We start from the raw sequence: 15585 nt of genomic DNA, 5'->3' as shown, positions 1-15585 counted from the left end.
AGGGGAAGCACTTGGTGGGAGGGGAAGATTTTCCCTGCAATTAACGTCCATCTCCTTGCCTCCTGCTCTAACCATTCAACCCCACTCCACTCCACTCCCAGAGCTGGAAGAGAACCCAGGAGTCCTGGCCCCCTTGCTCTAACCACTCGAGCCTGCCCCGCCCCCGCCACTTTTGCAGAACTACGACAGAGAAGTGTCACCATAATCCCCACCCCATCCTCTGATCCCTCTTAAATCCTGTCCCCTTCCACCCAGCCCCCTCCCCATAACCACCTCCACTCCCCCCTTCTAATGTTCACTCCCTTCTCCAAGTTCCTTTGAGCCCTTCCCGATTTACCACTGTGCCCAAATCCCCCCTTCCCGCCTTTAACACCGTACAGCTCAGCACCAGGTTTACTCCCCCACCCCCCGATTTCACGCCATGCCTGTATTTGAACTCCCAGCGCCTGGGGCTGGCTCAGGTTTCATGCCCATAACATGCTCCTTTAACCTCCACCAGATCGGGGAGCTCAGCCCGGCTGGCTGCCCACCTGGGCACGCTAGCTCCACCGGCTCCGCATCGTTCCTTTGGCACGTGCCCGGTAGCCACGCCCCCGTCCCAGGGGCAGGCTCTTCGGTGAACCCCGTGCTCAGCGTTGCTTCCTTGAGGGGCAAGTTGGTGCCACACACTAGCCGGGGCAAATGGCGAGCACCTGAGCCCACTCGGGGCAGGAGCCGACCCCTGGCTTGACCCCTGCCTGCATGCAAAGAGAATGGGGAGAATCTGCTAACCTTAAGGAAAGCTGTTTTCTTGGGGGAGGGGTGCCTCTCGGGAACCCCTCGCTCAAATTGTACCAGATTTAGAGCTCTAAACGTACGTAGCACAGGCCTGTGCCATGCACCGAGCTCACTTCTTCTCAGCTCGCTGCCTTTATCTCAGCACCGCGGGTGTGTGCCAAGCACGGAGTTCACCTGTTCTCAGGTGCCCACCCCAGGTCCAGCATTTTGGCAGTGCCTACAATGCCAGGGCCATGCCTGGGCTGCCCCTCTCCCTTCACCAAGTCAGGGGATCCTGATAAATAAGTGAGGCGGAAACTGGGGCTGGTTGTTCATATGAAACACGTTTATTGGGTGTGGGGAGATCAGGGGCAAATGTGCAGCAGAGAGGAATCAGATCCTGTCAGCAGGGGAGAAGAAAGAAAGAAGGAAAGAAGCTGTAATTTGCCACGCTGTAGTCTCGCGCTATCTCTTTCAATCCGCAGAAGGAAGCTGTCACACCATTAGTGTAGATGGCACCTTTCAGAGCAAGTCCCGGTTGTCACTATCCACGGTTCTGGCCAAGATGCTGCGCTGCCCCCTGGGGGCCACTGACGGGCCAGCAGCAGCTCACCATGGTTGGGGTTGGCCAGCAGCTGGCATAGGGCACGGCTCAGGGGGTCTGGGTATCCTGGTAAGGGGGTGGGGCTTTGGGGGGGTCATTGGCGAGGGCAGCTGGGGGCCCCATGTTCTGATAAATCACCACAGACTGGAGGGAGAGACAAGAGGAGAGCATGAGGGACAGTCCTAGGGACAGCCACTCCCCTGCCCCCCACATTCCCCTGTACCCCCTACTCCTCCCTCCTTCCACCCACATTCCCATGCAGCCCTATAGGGCAGTGCACAGACACAAATTGTTCATGGACTAACTTCCCTAGGGAAGTATGGGGGCAGGGGGAGGTTCCTACATCTGTCAACTGACCTAAAAAGAAGATGTGTTGACAGAACAAGGAGCAATTGTCTCAAGTTGCTGTGGGAGAGGTCTAGGTTGGAAATTGGGAAACACTGTTTCCCTAGGAGGGTGGTGAAGCACTGGACTGGGTTACCTAGGGAGGTGGTGGAATCTCCTTCCTTAGAGGTTTTTAAGGTTAGGCTTGACAAAGCCCTGGCTGGCAGGGCCGTCCTTAGGCATAGGCAACATAGGCAGCTGCGTAGGGCACCTGAAAATTTGGGGTACCACTGGGTCTTAGTGTCCACCCTCTTATTTTCCTATCCCTGTTCTGACCCTTCCTGCAGGCTCCCACAGATGGCTGCTCTAGCCTGGTGAGTCTTCCTTGGGAGGGAATCTAGTAGTTAAAAGTGAAAAAACCTCCAGCCTGCCAGACCTATTAGCACAACATTGAAACTGTTAAAGAGACATTCAAGGGGTAATAAAGCCATTTAACAGGCATTTGCCAACCCCAAGGTATATACTGACAGGTTTCAGAGTGGTAGTCCTGTTAGTCTGTATCAGCAAAAACAAGGACGAGTCCTTGTGTCACCTCAAAGACTAAAAAATTATTTGGGCATAAGCTTTTGTGGACTAGAACACATTTCATCAGATGTCCACGAAAGCTTATGCCCAAATAAATTTTATACTGTCAGTTTCTGACTTTACTGACAAAAACAGTTGTGCATTAATGTAATATTTACACAGAACATGTCAGTCTACAGGACCTTAGTTTAAAATTTGCTTTAAAAATATTTCATTAGTGAGCTGGTGAAGATTATAAAATCACATTTCTAAAAAATGCTTGCATAGAGTTTTAGATGCACAATCATCTTTAGCCTTAAATGTGTGGATCTTCACACATAGTTTTTTAAATAAATCCTTCAAAAGACCTCCCTTATCTAAAATACACATTTTAATTACTATAGTTAAAAAAAAAGTGCTTCCAAGTCTTCCTGTCCTTTCTGTCCATCCCTTCACCACCTCTCCCCCCACTCCCCACTGAAGAGAGCCCTTAAAGGGACAACAGTCCTTCCCTTCCAGATAGCTGGACAAAGAGTTCCCTTTCTTTACTTCTGACTATCCGACAAACTAGTTTTAAAAGAACCCTCCAGCAAAATCAGTACCTTAGTAAGACAAAATCCTTGTTATACCTAAAATCTTTGGAAACATATTTTTTTAAAGTTGGTGAAATTTCATAACCATGTCTCTTGTTATGGAGATCACACAAAGTAAATTACTGTTCCCTTTTTCTAAAAGCAATGAACATTGTTATGAACACACTAAACCTCTCTGATTAATTTAAAAGAATGTCTTTGTTTCAGCGAGTTAAATATGTAGTAATCTGGAATGCTGGCTTAAGATTTGAGTACATTTAAAATATAAATTCAACTTAGAAATACTGATGAAGAAAATGTAAAACAGAGAAGAGCTGCATCATGTATTCCATTATATGTAATGTTGTATTCAGCAGGACAGCTGACTCACCCTTACTATGAAGTTTTTGCAAATAAATCTCTGACAAACTTCAGGGCATATCAAAAAACCTGTGACTGACATTTTTTATTCCCAAATTTTAGTGCTTTTAATTAGGTACTTTCTTCATGTCCATTCTGCATGAGGGAGAGTGCATGGAAGTCTCTGCGGGGAACTGTGACTCTCCGCCACCATGAGGCAGGCTGGGCATCTCATTATCCTTTGCTGTCAAGTCCCTCCTCCCCCTCCCCCACCAGGCTGTGAGCTTGGGCTGCCAGCCGGCACAGGGGCACCAGTTTAATAATACTGCCTAGGGCCCCATAAATCCTAAGGACGGCCCTGCTGGCTGGGATGATTTAGTTGGGGATTGGTCCTGCTTTGAGCAGGGGGTTGGACTAGATACCTCCTGAGGTCCCTTCCAACCCTGATATTCTATGTCAAATTTTTCACATACTCAGGGATAGAACCCAGGAGTCCTCACTCCTGGCTTTAACCTCTAGACTCCACTCCCTTCTCTGAGCCTGGGATAGAACCCAGGAGTCCTGGCTCCCAGCCCCCCATCCCCTTGCACAGAGGCTGTCACCATGTCACTGTAGCTGTCCCGGCAGAGTGTTTTGCACCCGAAAGCAGCACTGGAGATGGAGACGCAAAACTCCAGGATGGTGAAGATGAAGAGAATCATGGCCACCCCGAACATGGTATCCTGGCCAGGGAGAGTCACAAGGGACTGACTGACAATACACACAGTTCCCCCTGCTGCGCCCCCTGCTCCCCGCAGCACGGTGCCCCCTGCTGAGCCTCCCACTCCTCACAGCACAGCGCCCCCTGCTGAGCCTCCCGCTCTCCACTGCACAGTGCCCCATGCTGAGCCCCCTGCTCCCCGCAGCACGGTGCCCCCTGCTGAGCCTCCTGCTCCCCACAGCACAGCGCCCCCTGCTGAGCCTCCCGCTCCCCACAGCACAGTGCCCCCTGCTGAGCCTCCCGCTCCCCACAGCACAGCGCCCCCTGCTGAGCCTCCCGCTCTCCACTGCACAGCACCCCCTGCTGAGCCTCCCGCTCCCCACAGCACAGCGCCCCCTGCTGAGCCTCCCGCTCTCCACAGCACAGCGCCCCCTGCTGAGCCTCCCGCTCTCCACTGCACAGTGCCCCGTGCTGAGCCCCCTGCTCCCCGCAGCACGGCGCCCCCTGCTGAGCCTCCCACTCCCCACAGCACAGCGCCCCCTGCTGAGCCCCCTGCTCCCTGCAGCACAGCGCCCTCTGCTGAGTCCCCTGCCTCGCTCCCCTCAGCACAGCGCCCCCTGCTGAGCCTCCCGCTCCCCGCAGCACGGCACCCCCTGCTGAGCCTCCCGCTCCCCACAGCACAGCGCCCCCTGCTGAGCCTCCCACTCCCCACAGCACAGCGCCCCCTGCTGAGCCCCCTGCTCCCTGCAGCACAGCGCCCTCTGCTGAGTCCCCTGCCTCGCTCCCCTCAGCACAGCGCCCCCTGCTGAGCCTCCCGCTCCCCACAGCACAGCGCCCCCTGCTGAGCCTCCCGCTCCCCACAGCACAGCATCCTCTGCTGAGCCCCGCTGCTCCCCGCAGCACGGCACCCCCTGCTGAGCCTCCCGCTCCCCACAGCACAGCGCCCCCTGCTGAGCCTCCCGCTCCCCACAGCACAGCGCCCCCTGCTGAGCCTCCTGCTCTCCACAGCACGGCGCCCCCTGCTCAGCCCCCTGCCCCACTCCCCTCAGCACGGTGCCCCCTGCTGAGCCTCCCACTCCCCATAGCATGGCACCCCCTGCTGAGCCCCCTGCTCCCCGCAGCACAGCGCCCCCTGCTGAGCCTCCCGCTCCCCTGCCTCACTCTGCAGCATGGCGCCCCCTAATGGCTCTCAACTCCTGGGCCATGGCCCTAACCAAGAGGGTCATGGACAGCACCAGTGCCCCCAGCTTCGCGGGGCAGAGCTGGGCAGGCCCAGGGAGCAGCCGGACTCACCGTGGGCACTTGGGAGGTCGGCGCGCAGGACTTGGACGACTCGATCCACTGGCAGTTTCCGTACGGGTAGTAGAAGGCAAAGGAGAGCAAATAGAAGATGATGCCCACTCCGGCCACTATGGCGCTGAGGATATTCATAGCCAGCAGGCCCCGCATCTGGGAGAGGAGGCATCAGCTATGTCGTCCACACACCCCACACCTCCCACACCTGCATCCCTCCCACAGGGGCCCTCCCACCCTTGAATCCTGCACCCCTCCAGACGCCCTCGGCCTGTGCCCAGCCTCCATGGTACAGTAGGTCGTTGAAGGTTTTAGCGTCTAGCGAGACAAGGCGGGTGAGGTCCCAGCTTCCGCTGGGGAAAGATCTCCAGAGCTCTTCTTCCATTCCTTGTTACAATCTTCAGCCCGAAACAGGCAGCTTTCAGCCATTCGCAGCAGTTTTCAGTGGTGACGTTTTGGGCTTTGGGGCAATTTTAAGTAGATATTTTTCATTTTCCCTGCACTTTTTAGCAGCTTCCAGCTACAAATTTGCTCTCTTTCTTGGGTAAATGTTGGCAGCCAATTGGCTGTTTTCAGCTGTTTGGGATGGACTGCTGTTTAAGTCTGAAAAAACTGGGGATGGGGGGATTTTTTGGTGGCTGTTTTGGGCTGAAATTTTTCAATTTTGGGCAATTTCCCGCTGTAAAGTCTTCCTTTTGTTACTGTTTTGGGGTAAAATGTTTCAATTTTCAGCCGTTTGGGCAGGTTTGGGATGTGAATTTTCAGTGTTGGGAAAAAAGTCAAAATTTTCCATTGGAATTTGCAGTGAATTCCCCCCCACACCCCCCAAATTGTTCATGTTTCATTTAACTTTCCCTGGGGGGGAACCCCAATATATTCCAACTGGCTCAAGAAATGGGACAAAAACCTCGTTCCTTACCAGTGAGATCTTGGGGTTCTTGGCAGCTTCTACACAAATGATCCCCGAAATGATGTACTGTGGGGAAAGCAGAAATGGGTGAATGCTGCTGCCCACTCTTTGCCCAACAGGTGAGACTATGCCAGTGCCCCCCCACTTGCTTGGTGCCTCAGTTTCCCCTCCATGCATTAGGTATAATGACATTCCCTCCCTCACAGGCAGAGTGAGGATCAATACACTGGGGGAGGGAGCACATATTTCTCAAGCTCTTTATACATCCCAGAGACTCCCTCCCCACCATGCTAAGGGCATTATGTGCCCCCCACTTCCATGCCAGGGGGTTCTGGTGCCCCCCATTCTTCCCTTCCCCCCCATGCCAGAGGCTCTGTATGCCCCGCAGGGACTCAGCTGAAGATGGGGGAGGGATCCAGGTGGCAAAGAAGCCTCTGTGATAGGTCGAGGCTTTGCACAGACACACAGCCAGTGGCCACTCCGAAGGACTCACAGAGGGGACATGCGATCTCCCCCAGCAGGTCAGCGGGCAACCCCCGGCTCTCCTAGCCCCATGGCCAGTTCCCTGAGTCACCACCCCGCCACCCCGGCAGTGCCAGCTGGGCTTCCAAAGACCATTGGCCATGCTCCGGGAAGCCGGGTTCAGGGCACGGCACTGGCTGGCTAAACCACCCTACACTGAGGATTCGGAGATGATGTCCTCCTTGTTTTCACACACACACACACACACACCCCGAAGCCCCCACCACTAGGACTTACCAGGATCCCAGTCCAAAAGGGAGTCCTCATTTGTATCGCCATTAGATTGTGCTCATTCACCAGGATCAGGATGATGCCGAAAGCTATCTGCACAATGCCTGTGAATATCTGTGTGATCTGCCAAGACACCATGGGGCATAACATGTTACTGGCCAGGAGCTACATTCTCGGGAACTTACTACACAGTTACTCAGTCCCTACTACACAGTTACTCCATCCCTACCACTCGGTGACACAGTCTCTACTACACAGAGTCTCTGTATTTTGGCTTGAGAGGATAAAGCTTCAAGACAGATCCTCAGGAGACTCTGCCACTGGCCTTATTCCCTTATTCGCCCCGTGACTCAGTTTCCCCACGATACCTCATTTGTAAAGTACTTTGAGATTGATGGATGACAAAGGCTACTAAGAGATAGGGATGATAATTATATGGCTACACATCTACTTAGGCCAAGATTTCCAAAGGTATTTAGGCACCTGAATGCAGGTAGGTGCCTCTTGGGCTTGACAAAAGTGCCAGAGCTAAGTGACTAACTCCTATTGACCTTCCATGAGCTGCAGGCACCTGACCTGTGTAAGACTTGGTAAGTCCTACTTGCACCTATCTGCAACATTGGCCACCTTTGTAAAGCTGGGCCTTAGTCTCTACTGTGTGGCTATTCAGCCCTTACTACTTGGTTACTCAGTCCTTACTACATGGTTAATCATTCTTTACTAGATGGCGTCTCAGTCCTGCCTACTCAGTTCTTACTACTGTACATCCTTACTCAGTCTTTATTGTATAGATGCTCTGTGTTTACTACATGGTTATTCATTCCCTACCAGATGGTTACTCAGTCCTTATTACATGGTTACTCATTCCCTACTAGATGGCTATCCGGTCTTTACTACATTATTTCTCAGTTCTTACTATATCCTTACTCACTCTAAATTGTTTCCTTACTCAACTAAATTGTTACTCAGTTCTTACTACATTAATACTCAGTCCTTATTGTAAAGATGCTCTGTGCTTACTACATGGTTATTCATTCCCCATTAGATGGTAACTCAGTGCTTACTACAGGGTTATGAAGTTCTTTTTACAGTTATTCAGTACTTCTACAATTAAACCACTGAATTAAGCATTTAGTAAATCTCTCTACCTAACTAATCAACTTAGATAAGCATCTACTTTTGTTTTCGTCTATATTTCCCATCACCTTAGTACGGAAGCAATGGATTAAAATAATGTCATTGCCTCATGCTCCCAAGCGGAACATTCCTAATGAAAACAGCTGGGAATTAGGACTCTTGGGTTCCATCCCCAGCTCTGGAGGGGATTGGGGGGGTCTAGTGGGGTACAGCAGAGGAGCTAGGACTCCTGGCTTCTATTTCCAGCTCTCATAGGGAAGGAGGATGCTCACAGGGTCAGGTCTTGTGCATCCTGACCCTGACTCTCTGTAAGTCTCCACTCAGGCACCCACCTAGCTCTGTGCCTCAGTTTCTCTCTCTGTATTACAGAGACAATCATCCCCACCCACATTTCTAAGGCATTTTGGGATCCTCAGGGCCACAGCACTATACCAAAGCCACACATCACAGCCTGTGGCCAAGGACAGGACCCCCTGCACCTAAAAGCCTGAGCATCTTCCATCCAAGCTAATCAGGCAACTTCAAGCAGCAAGGGCAGCAGCTGCCTCCTGTTAATGGCCCAGGCAGCAGTAGGAGCCGGAAAGGCTCATTGTGTCCTTCTGGCTCCCCTCTGCAGGCCAGCCCCCGGCCACACTGGACTCACACCCAGAGCCAGCGGCTCCCCCTGGTAGAACTTCTGCAGGGGCCGCAGTGGGGCAGAGGAGTCTGATGAGTGGGGCTGAGGTATGATCTGCGTCAGTAGGATGACTCCGGAGGGCTCTGCCTCCATCAGGGCAGCGGGTGCCTATTCCCAGCCTGCGCAGTGCGGACAGGAGCCGTCACAGCAACTAAAGGAGGGAGAGGAAAAGAGAGAGAAGGAGAGGAAAAGAACGAAGAGTTTCACATTCAGGATGAGAACAACTGAGATCCAGGACACCTGGTTTCTCTCCCTGGCTCCGGGAGGGGAGTTGGGTCTAGTGGTTAGAGAAGGGAGGGCTGGAAGCCAGGACTCCTGGGTTCTCTCTATGGCTCTGGGAGGGGGGATGGTTAGCGCACGGGGGAGGTGTGGTCCACAGAGCCAGTTTTTCACAGGAAACCTTTCCCCTCCCATCTCTGCCTCCCCCCTTGCTAGTAAATCTCTCCCATGCCTGTGGCGGGAGAGCATCAGACATGGTGATCCTCCCAGCCTCCGTCTGCCCCAGCCCGAAGCTCGCAGCCCCCCAGCTGCTCTGTGGCTGATGCACCTCAGAGAGCGCCCCCTCTCCCCCACTGCCCAGTGCCCCTGCTACGATCGGCTGTACTTGCCCTGGGCTCCTAGCACCCCCGGTGCTCCGCAGCTCGGGCTGGCTGCCTGGGCAGGAAGTGGCTGGGCCAGGCACCCAGCCAGGGAAGGGAGAGGAAGCGGGAGAGGCCCATGCAGGGGAGCCGGTGGCCTCTGGCACTAGGCTGGGGTGGGGGCAGATTTGACCCTGGAACCTCTGGGCCAGCCTGGCAGAAATGCCCGGCCCAGCAGCGAGCTGGGGACGAGCTGGTGCCACGGGTGAGCTACCGAGAGAAACTGTCCGGCCGCTGCCTCCAGCTTGCTGGCGATGTGGTGTGATGGCAGCCAGGCCACCGAGCTCCCCGGGCGGCTCCACCCTTTGGGCCATGTCATGCGTGGAGGTTTCCTAGACGTGGGGCTGGAGCGGACCTCAAGGGGGCCTCAGGGCCGGTGCCCAGAGCCAAGTCAGAGCCAAGGGACCCCTGAGCGGCCCTGACAGGGTGTGTCCAGCCTGGGCTTAAAACCCTCCAGTGACACGGTTCCCTGGGTAACCTGTTCGGGGGGAGTCCCAGCTGGTCTTTTGGTGGCTGCTAAGTGTCTTCAGGGGGCTGACAAACAACAGTTGCATTTGTGGGACCACGCCCCCGAGGCAGCTGCATCCCAGTGCCAGGCGAGCCGGCCTTGTGTGCCGTTATGTGAGGTTGTTCCCCAGCTGCCCCACCCCAGAGGTGGCTGCATCCCAGGTCTTGGTGAGCTGTCCCCCTGCGGCAATATGTGTGGCTGTTCCCCAGCAGCAACTGCATCCCAGTGTCAGGTGAGCTGTCCCCATGCAGCTGTTCCCCGGCTGCCCCACCCCAGATGTGGTTGCATCTCAGTGCTCTGTATACACAATCCCAGGAATATGAGTCTGAGATAATTTGTGCAGATGAGTCCGCTTCTGTTGCAGGAGTGATGATGTGAGTGAAATCCTCATGATATTAACCCTCTACTTCCCAGTTCCCCCTGCTCTAACCCACTCCCCTCCCAGAGCTGGGAATAGGACCCAGGAGTCCTGGCTTCCAGCTCCAACCCACTAGACTCACTCCCCTCCCAGAGCTGGGAATAGAACCCAGGAGTCCTGACTCCTACCCCCACCCCCACCCCTCCATGTTGTGTGAGAGGCTCACAGACCCTTTGCTTCCCCAGGGGCAGGCATTTAATGTCATCAAAATACAACACGGGGCAACTGGAGCTCGGAGACGGGGGGGGGGCAGGCCAGGCACAGACTGGGGACTTGGATTGGGGCGGGGGGGATAAGGCCTGAATGGGGGACAAGGATGGGGAATCCAGGCCAGGAAGGGGGAGGGGACAGGGATGGGAGGACAAGCCTGGAAGGGAGTGGAGAGAGGAATGTGGGGGAACAGGCTGGGAGGGGGAGGGAACAGAGATGGGGGGAAAGGAGAGGGATGGAGGATCCAGGCCCGGGGGCAGGCTGGTGAATCGGTGGGGGCTAGAGGGGTCGGGCTGGGGTGATCAGAGCTGGGGTGCTGTTGACAGACGGATCACAGAAGGGGGAGCAAGGGGCACTTGGCAGCCCTCAGGTCTGTGCTGCTGGTTCTGCCCCAGCCGCCCCGACAGGCACGCAGCATCGCTGTGGGGCTCCGAGCCGGCCCCTCCAAGCCGTGTCCAGCCCCACAGGGATCCCCCAACAGGTGGTGACTCAGAGTCGTGAGATATCATAGGTGCTGCAAGGAAAAGGGAGAAGGGTGAGGGGGGCTGGTGGACCCTGCGGGGCCCAAGAGGGGACAGGGGTGGCTCTCACCTCCTCTGCTTCCGGCCCCCACATCTGGAGAATTTCCCGTATTTACCACCTGGGGATGGAGAGAGAACGAGTGTGAGCCCAGGTGTCCTAGCTCCCAGCCCCCAGCTCAGCTCTACACCCCAGACCACACTCCCATCCCAGAGCCAGGGAGAGAACCCAGGAGTCCTGGTTCCAACCCCACCCCACACTGCTCTACCCATCAGCCCCCACTCCTCTCCCAGAGCTGGGGAGAGAACCCAGGAGTCCTGGTTCCAACCCCATCCCCACACTGCTCTACCCATCAGCCCCCACTCCTCTCCCAGAGCTGGGGAGAGAACCCAGGAGTCCTGGTTCCAACCCCACCCCCACACTGCTCCACCCATCAGACCCCACTCCTCTCGCAGAGCCGGGGAGAGAACCCAGGTGTCCTGGCTCCCAGCCCCTACTCACAGGTGAGGATGAGGATGCCCAGGACGAAGAGGATGGCAGCGGCTATCAGGCCCCACTTGCGCAGGGAGTGGTAATCTGGAAGGGAGGAGGAAGGGGATGACTGTGAGTGGAGTGAGGTGAGGAGCAGCATCGCCTGCTGCTCGAGGCAGGAACAGCTGCTACCCACCGTAAGTGAAGATTTCCTCCTGGCTTTGGCCGGCTCCTGTGGGGGCAGAGAGAGAATTACCCAAAATGCCCAGCTCAGGTGTGGGGGTGGGGAGGAATGGGGCAGGGACCTTTCCCCTCTGGGGGGCTCCGGCTCCGATCCGGCCTCAGGGCACTCACCTAATCTGGCCGAGCTCCCAGTCTCTCTGTGGGTAACAGGCCTCTTGGAGCCTAGAAAGAACGAGCTTTGGGGTGAAAAAGATCCAGAGACCCTAGCTGAGACCTGCCCTCCCCCACACCTGCCTCTGGGATGGGGCACAGGGCAGCTGGTTATCCAAGGAGCCCTCGCCTGGCCCCGAAATGCAGCCACCTCTGGGGTGTGATGTGGGGGGCTGGTTATCCAGAGAGCCCTTGCCTAGCACCAAGATGCAGCCACCTCTGGGGTGGGACATGGGGGGCTGGTTATCCAGGAAGCCCTTGCCTAGCACTGAGATGCAGCTGCCTCTGGGGTGGGACGTGGGGGGCTGGTTATCCAGGGAGCCCTTGCCTAGCACCGAGATGCGGCTGCCTCTGGGGTGGGACATGGGGGGCTGGTTATCCAGGAAGCCCTTGCCTAGCACCGAGATGCAGCTGCCTCTGGGGTGGGATGTGGGGGGCTGGTTATTTCTCCTACCTGAAGCGGTTGTGCTCGTGCTGCTGGAACTGGAACCTCTAGATCCTGTGGTGGCTGCAGGGAGATCAAAGGAGGGTAGGACTCAGATCTTGGACCCATCTGCCCCGCTCCCCTCCCCGCTCTGCTGGTACCCCTCACTCCCGACCTGCAGCCCTGGCTATCCCAGCCCTGGAGTTCCCCTCAACAGCTCCGCTGTGCCCTTCACTCCTGACCCGCAGCCCCCTGCTCTCCCAGCTGGTCCTTCTTTCATTTCTAACGTCTCTGTTACTCTTTTCAGGCTGAGCTCTTACGTAGGGAGCTTTTCCCAGCCAAATCACACCTACCTGGGGTGTTGCCACTGGAGGGACTGGGGGGTACCTTGTGGGGCAGAGCAATTACCTGCTGTATGATTGGGGGGAGGGGTGAACAAAGCCCTGGCTGGGATGATTTAGTTGAGAATTGGTCCTGCTTTGAGCAGGGGGTTGGACTAGATACCTCCTGAGATTCCTTCCAACCCTGATATTCTATGACTGGGGCTACGTGGAGGGGATCTGGCTTGGCCTGGAGTGGGGAGCTCTCACCCTTGGTCACCTCGTCTTCCACATGATGCCCACTCCTTGCGCTAGATGTGTTTTCCCCCTCTGCATCTTGGTCTGCATTTGGCCGTGTCATGCAAAGAAAGAATTGAGATTAGAAACAACGGATCAGCCACCTCTGGAGTGGGACAGTCGGGGAACAGGGGCACATAATGCCAAACAGTGATGGCTTTTCTGGCACTGAGATGCAGCCACCTCTGGGGTGGGGCAGCTGGGGAACAGCTGCACATAACGCCACACAGGGATGGCTGCCAGGCACTGATATTTACTTCTCAAATCCAAGTTGGGGTCAGATGGGGTCATGACTCCATAGTCCTGCCCCGCTTCGGGCCTCGGGCTGACGATTGCTGATGAAGAATAAAAGCCTCCGTGAGCAACAATGACCCATATGACAGCTAGTCTGTATCACACACACCCCCCACAGCACCGGGCTGATCCCAGCCAGCAGGGACACATACACACAGAGCACCCCTGCTGGGTCCCAGCCCGCTCCCTGCAGCACAGCGCCCTCTGCTAACCCCCCGCCCCCGCAACCCTGCACCCCCTGCCCCGCTCTCCACAGCACAGTGCCCCCTACTGACTCCTTGCCCTGCTCCCCACAGCATGCCTGTCCATGCAGTGGGCTGGCACTTACCCCTCTGCTCAGCCAGCAAGGTCGTCGTTATGACATCCTTCAGGGAGTTATCTGCGGGAGCAAAGGGCTGAGTAGGAGATTTCGGGTAGGGGAGCCGCAGGCCAGACAGGCAGACACTCACCCCACCCATGGCTTGTTGTTCTCTGGCCACCCAGCTTCCATTGTGTGTGTGTGTGTCCCTGCTGCCCCCTTCTGGAAGGGACGAATCCTGCTATGTGTGTGTGTATATGCAGGCGTGTGAGCAGTGCACGCTGTCCGGAAACAACCCTACTGTGCTACACATCATATTGCCTGTACAGCTCCCGATTGGTAGGGGGGGAAACAGATCCCCAGGAGCCCAGGCTCCCAGCCCTCCCCTATCTAACCATTAGACCCCACTCCCCTCCCAGAGCTGGGCTAGAACCCAGGAGTCCTGGTTCCCAGCCCCACCAGGACAGCCGGTCCCTCCTACAGATATTTCCCAAGGCTGGATTTCCTGGTCAGCCAAGGGGTCTGGTGCCCCAGGGCTGTGGTGCCATTGGGAGAGGCAGGTGACACTTACCTTGCTGAGTCGGAACCAGGGCTGGGACCAGGCCCAGGAACAACAACAGTATAGAGACCTGGACCTGCAGCAAAACCGGAGAGACTTGATTGTCCTGGGCTTTGCTGGCACCCTTCATTCCCACCCGCAATCCCCTGCCAGCCCAGGCCTGAGCTCGCCTCCAGCTCTACCAGTGCCCCTCAGTCCTGACCTGCAGCACCTGCTAGCCCTGCCCTGGGCTCCTCACCCAGGCATTCATATGAAGTGGTGCAGCACCGTACTGAATCAGACTAGCCACAAGGAGCTACTAAGGTGACCAACATGTGTGAAACATTTTCAGAGCCTGAGATGCCTGGGAGGAGAGACCCAGCCGTGTTGGGGTAGGGATGGGGGGTGGATTTGCCTTGTTGATTTATGAGCTACTGGGGCAGCTGCTGCCCGCAGCGATGGGCTCAGGCTCTCAGCAGACTCAGGCAGCGTTGCCACGTCGGTCACACCCTGGGTAGATCTCTCCTCTCCCAGGGATGGGCTCAGGCTCTCAGCAGACTCAGGCAGCATCGCCATGTCAGTAACACCCAGTGAAGCTCCCCAGACCCAGTGATGGGCTCAGGCTTTAGCAGACTCAGGCAGTGTCACTGACTCATGTTTGATCCCCAAGCCCATGAGCTAGAAACGTCTTTCTCCCCCCCCCCACACACACACACACAAATCAAACTCTGACGCAATCCCGGGGTACAGAAGAGAACCCCCCACCCTGCATGGTGAACAGCCTGGATGGGTCAGGCCAGGCTGGGGGAGGGTTGCTCTGATCTCAAGGCAGGTGACTGCCCTGAAACTCACACTGGCTCCCAGGGGCCTGGTGACATGGGCCTCACATGGGGGCAGTGGCTGGACAAGGTCTATTCACAGGGCAGATGATTCAGATGGGGTGGAGGGTGTACAGCGATAGATAGATAGATAGATAAATAGATGCAGGGGATGTGTGGGGATAGATAGATAGATAGATAGAGTGGGTGTATGGGGATAGATAGATAGATAGAGGGGTTGTGGGGGGATAGATAGAAAGGGTGTGGGGGGATAGATAGATAGATAGATAGATAGATAGATGCAGGGAGTGTGGGGGAGAGAGAGAGCGAGAGAGAGAGACTGGATGGCATGTAGGGGGGAGGGTGTATGTCTACAACTGTTAGCTGCGGCCCCATATGCACATCAGTTTTGTGGCCCAGTTCTCATCCCAAGGTCCCACACCCCGCCCCTTGCCGGCCCCTCTTCCCCCACACTCCCCTCCGGCCAGGACACCTGGTTCCCATCACCAGCCTGCCTGGCTCCCCATGCCGCTCCCCACTCGATGCCCCCCCTCCTGCAGCTGTGACCCACCGGGGTCACTCGTGGCAGGAAGTCGGGGCCGTGGTGCTGGACTGGGGGCACAGCTGACTCTGATCAGAGCCGGGGAACCCAGGCGTCCGGAATGGGGGGTGGGGACTCACCCTCATGGCAGCAGGCACTGGGCCGATGTGTGAGCAGGAGGGGGAGGGCAGCGCTCAGCCGGCAGAACGAGGCCTCACGAGTCATTTCCTCCCGCCTGTACTTCCTGCG

General features: G+C 56.3%; 2 protein-coding genes across 4 annotated transcripts; both read right to left on the bottom strand.

Annotated features, from left to right (window-relative positions):
* Positions 1-1081: 1081 nt before the first annotated feature.
* LOC127038150 (membrane-spanning 4-domains subfamily A member 4A-like) lies at positions 1082-10310 on the bottom strand. Of its 2 annotated transcripts, none has more exons than XM_050930608.1 (7): positions 9258-10310; positions 8617-8800; positions 6843-6959; positions 6093-6149; positions 5174-5329; positions 3783-3902; positions 1082-1504 (listed from the first exon to the last, which is right to left on the bottom strand). In XM_050930608.1, the coding sequence occupies exons 2-7, from the start codon at positions 8740-8742 to the stop codon at positions 1409-1411; spliced, it is 672 nt and encodes a 223-aa protein (XP_050786565.1). In that variant the 5' UTR covers positions 8743-8800; positions 9258-10310; the 3' UTR covers positions 1082-1408. The 2 variants fall into 2 exon arrangements, with proteins under 2 accessions (XP_050786565.1, XP_050786566.1); XM_050930609.1 differs by having other exon boundaries at positions 5183-5329.
* An 80-nt stretch (positions 10311-10390) lies between these two features.
* Positions 10391-15582, bottom strand: LOC127038152 (FXYD domain-containing ion transport regulator 5-like). 2 transcript variants are annotated; one of them, XM_050930614.1, is made up of 11 exons: positions 15477-15582; positions 14011-14074; positions 13470-13520; positions 13105-13182; positions 12821-12892; positions 12261-12314; positions 11768-11818; positions 11610-11645; positions 11444-11518; positions 11015-11063; positions 10391-10937 (listed from the first exon to the last, which is right to left on the bottom strand). In XM_050930614.1, the coding sequence occupies exons 1-11, from the start codon at positions 15480-15482 to the stop codon at positions 10913-10915; spliced, it is 561 nt and encodes a 186-aa protein (XP_050786571.1). In that variant the 5' UTR covers positions 15483-15582; the 3' UTR covers positions 10391-10912. The 2 variants fall into 2 exon arrangements, with proteins under 2 accessions (XP_050786571.1, XP_050786573.1); XM_050930616.1 differs by lacking the exon at positions 12821-12892 and having other exon boundaries at positions 10393-10937; positions 15477-15578.
* Between the last annotated feature and the right edge of the window lie 3 nt (positions 15583-15585).

Source organism: Gopherus flavomarginatus, chromosome 20, assembly GCF_025201925.1.
Source record: "Gopherus flavomarginatus isolate rGopFla2 chromosome 20, rGopFla2.mat.asm, whole genome shotgun sequence".
Classification (NCBI taxonomy): Eukaryota; Metazoa; Chordata; order Testudines; family Testudinidae; genus Gopherus; species Gopherus flavomarginatus.
The sequence above is the reverse complement of the archived record's forward strand: the minus strand, read 5'-3'. Positions and strand labels throughout refer to the sequence as shown.

Bases quoted from the DNA above. Each gene is read 5' to 3' on its own strand.
- LOC127038150 (XM_050930608.1), bottom strand. From the start codon at position 8,742: ATGGAGGCAGAGCCCTCCGGAGTCATCCTACTGACGCAGATCATACCT. The intron at 5,330-6,092 runs GTAAGGAACGAG...CTCCTCTCCCAG, and splicing joins AGAACCCCAAGATCTCACTG to ATGCGGGGCCTGCTGGCTAT. The intron at 1,505-3,782 runs GTGACAGCCTCT...CTCTCCCTCCAG, and splicing joins GGGACAGCTACAGTGACATG to TCTGTGGTGATTTATCAGAA.
- LOC127038152 (XM_050930614.1), bottom strand. The intron at 13,521-14,010 runs GTAAGTGTCACC...TTGCTCCCGCAG, and splicing joins CCTGGTTCCGACTCAGCAAG to ATAACTCCCTGAAGGATGTC. The intron at 12,315-12,820 runs GTGAGAGCTCCC...ATCTCCCTGCAG, and splicing joins GGAAGACGAGGTGACCAAGG to CCACCACAGGATCTAGAGGT.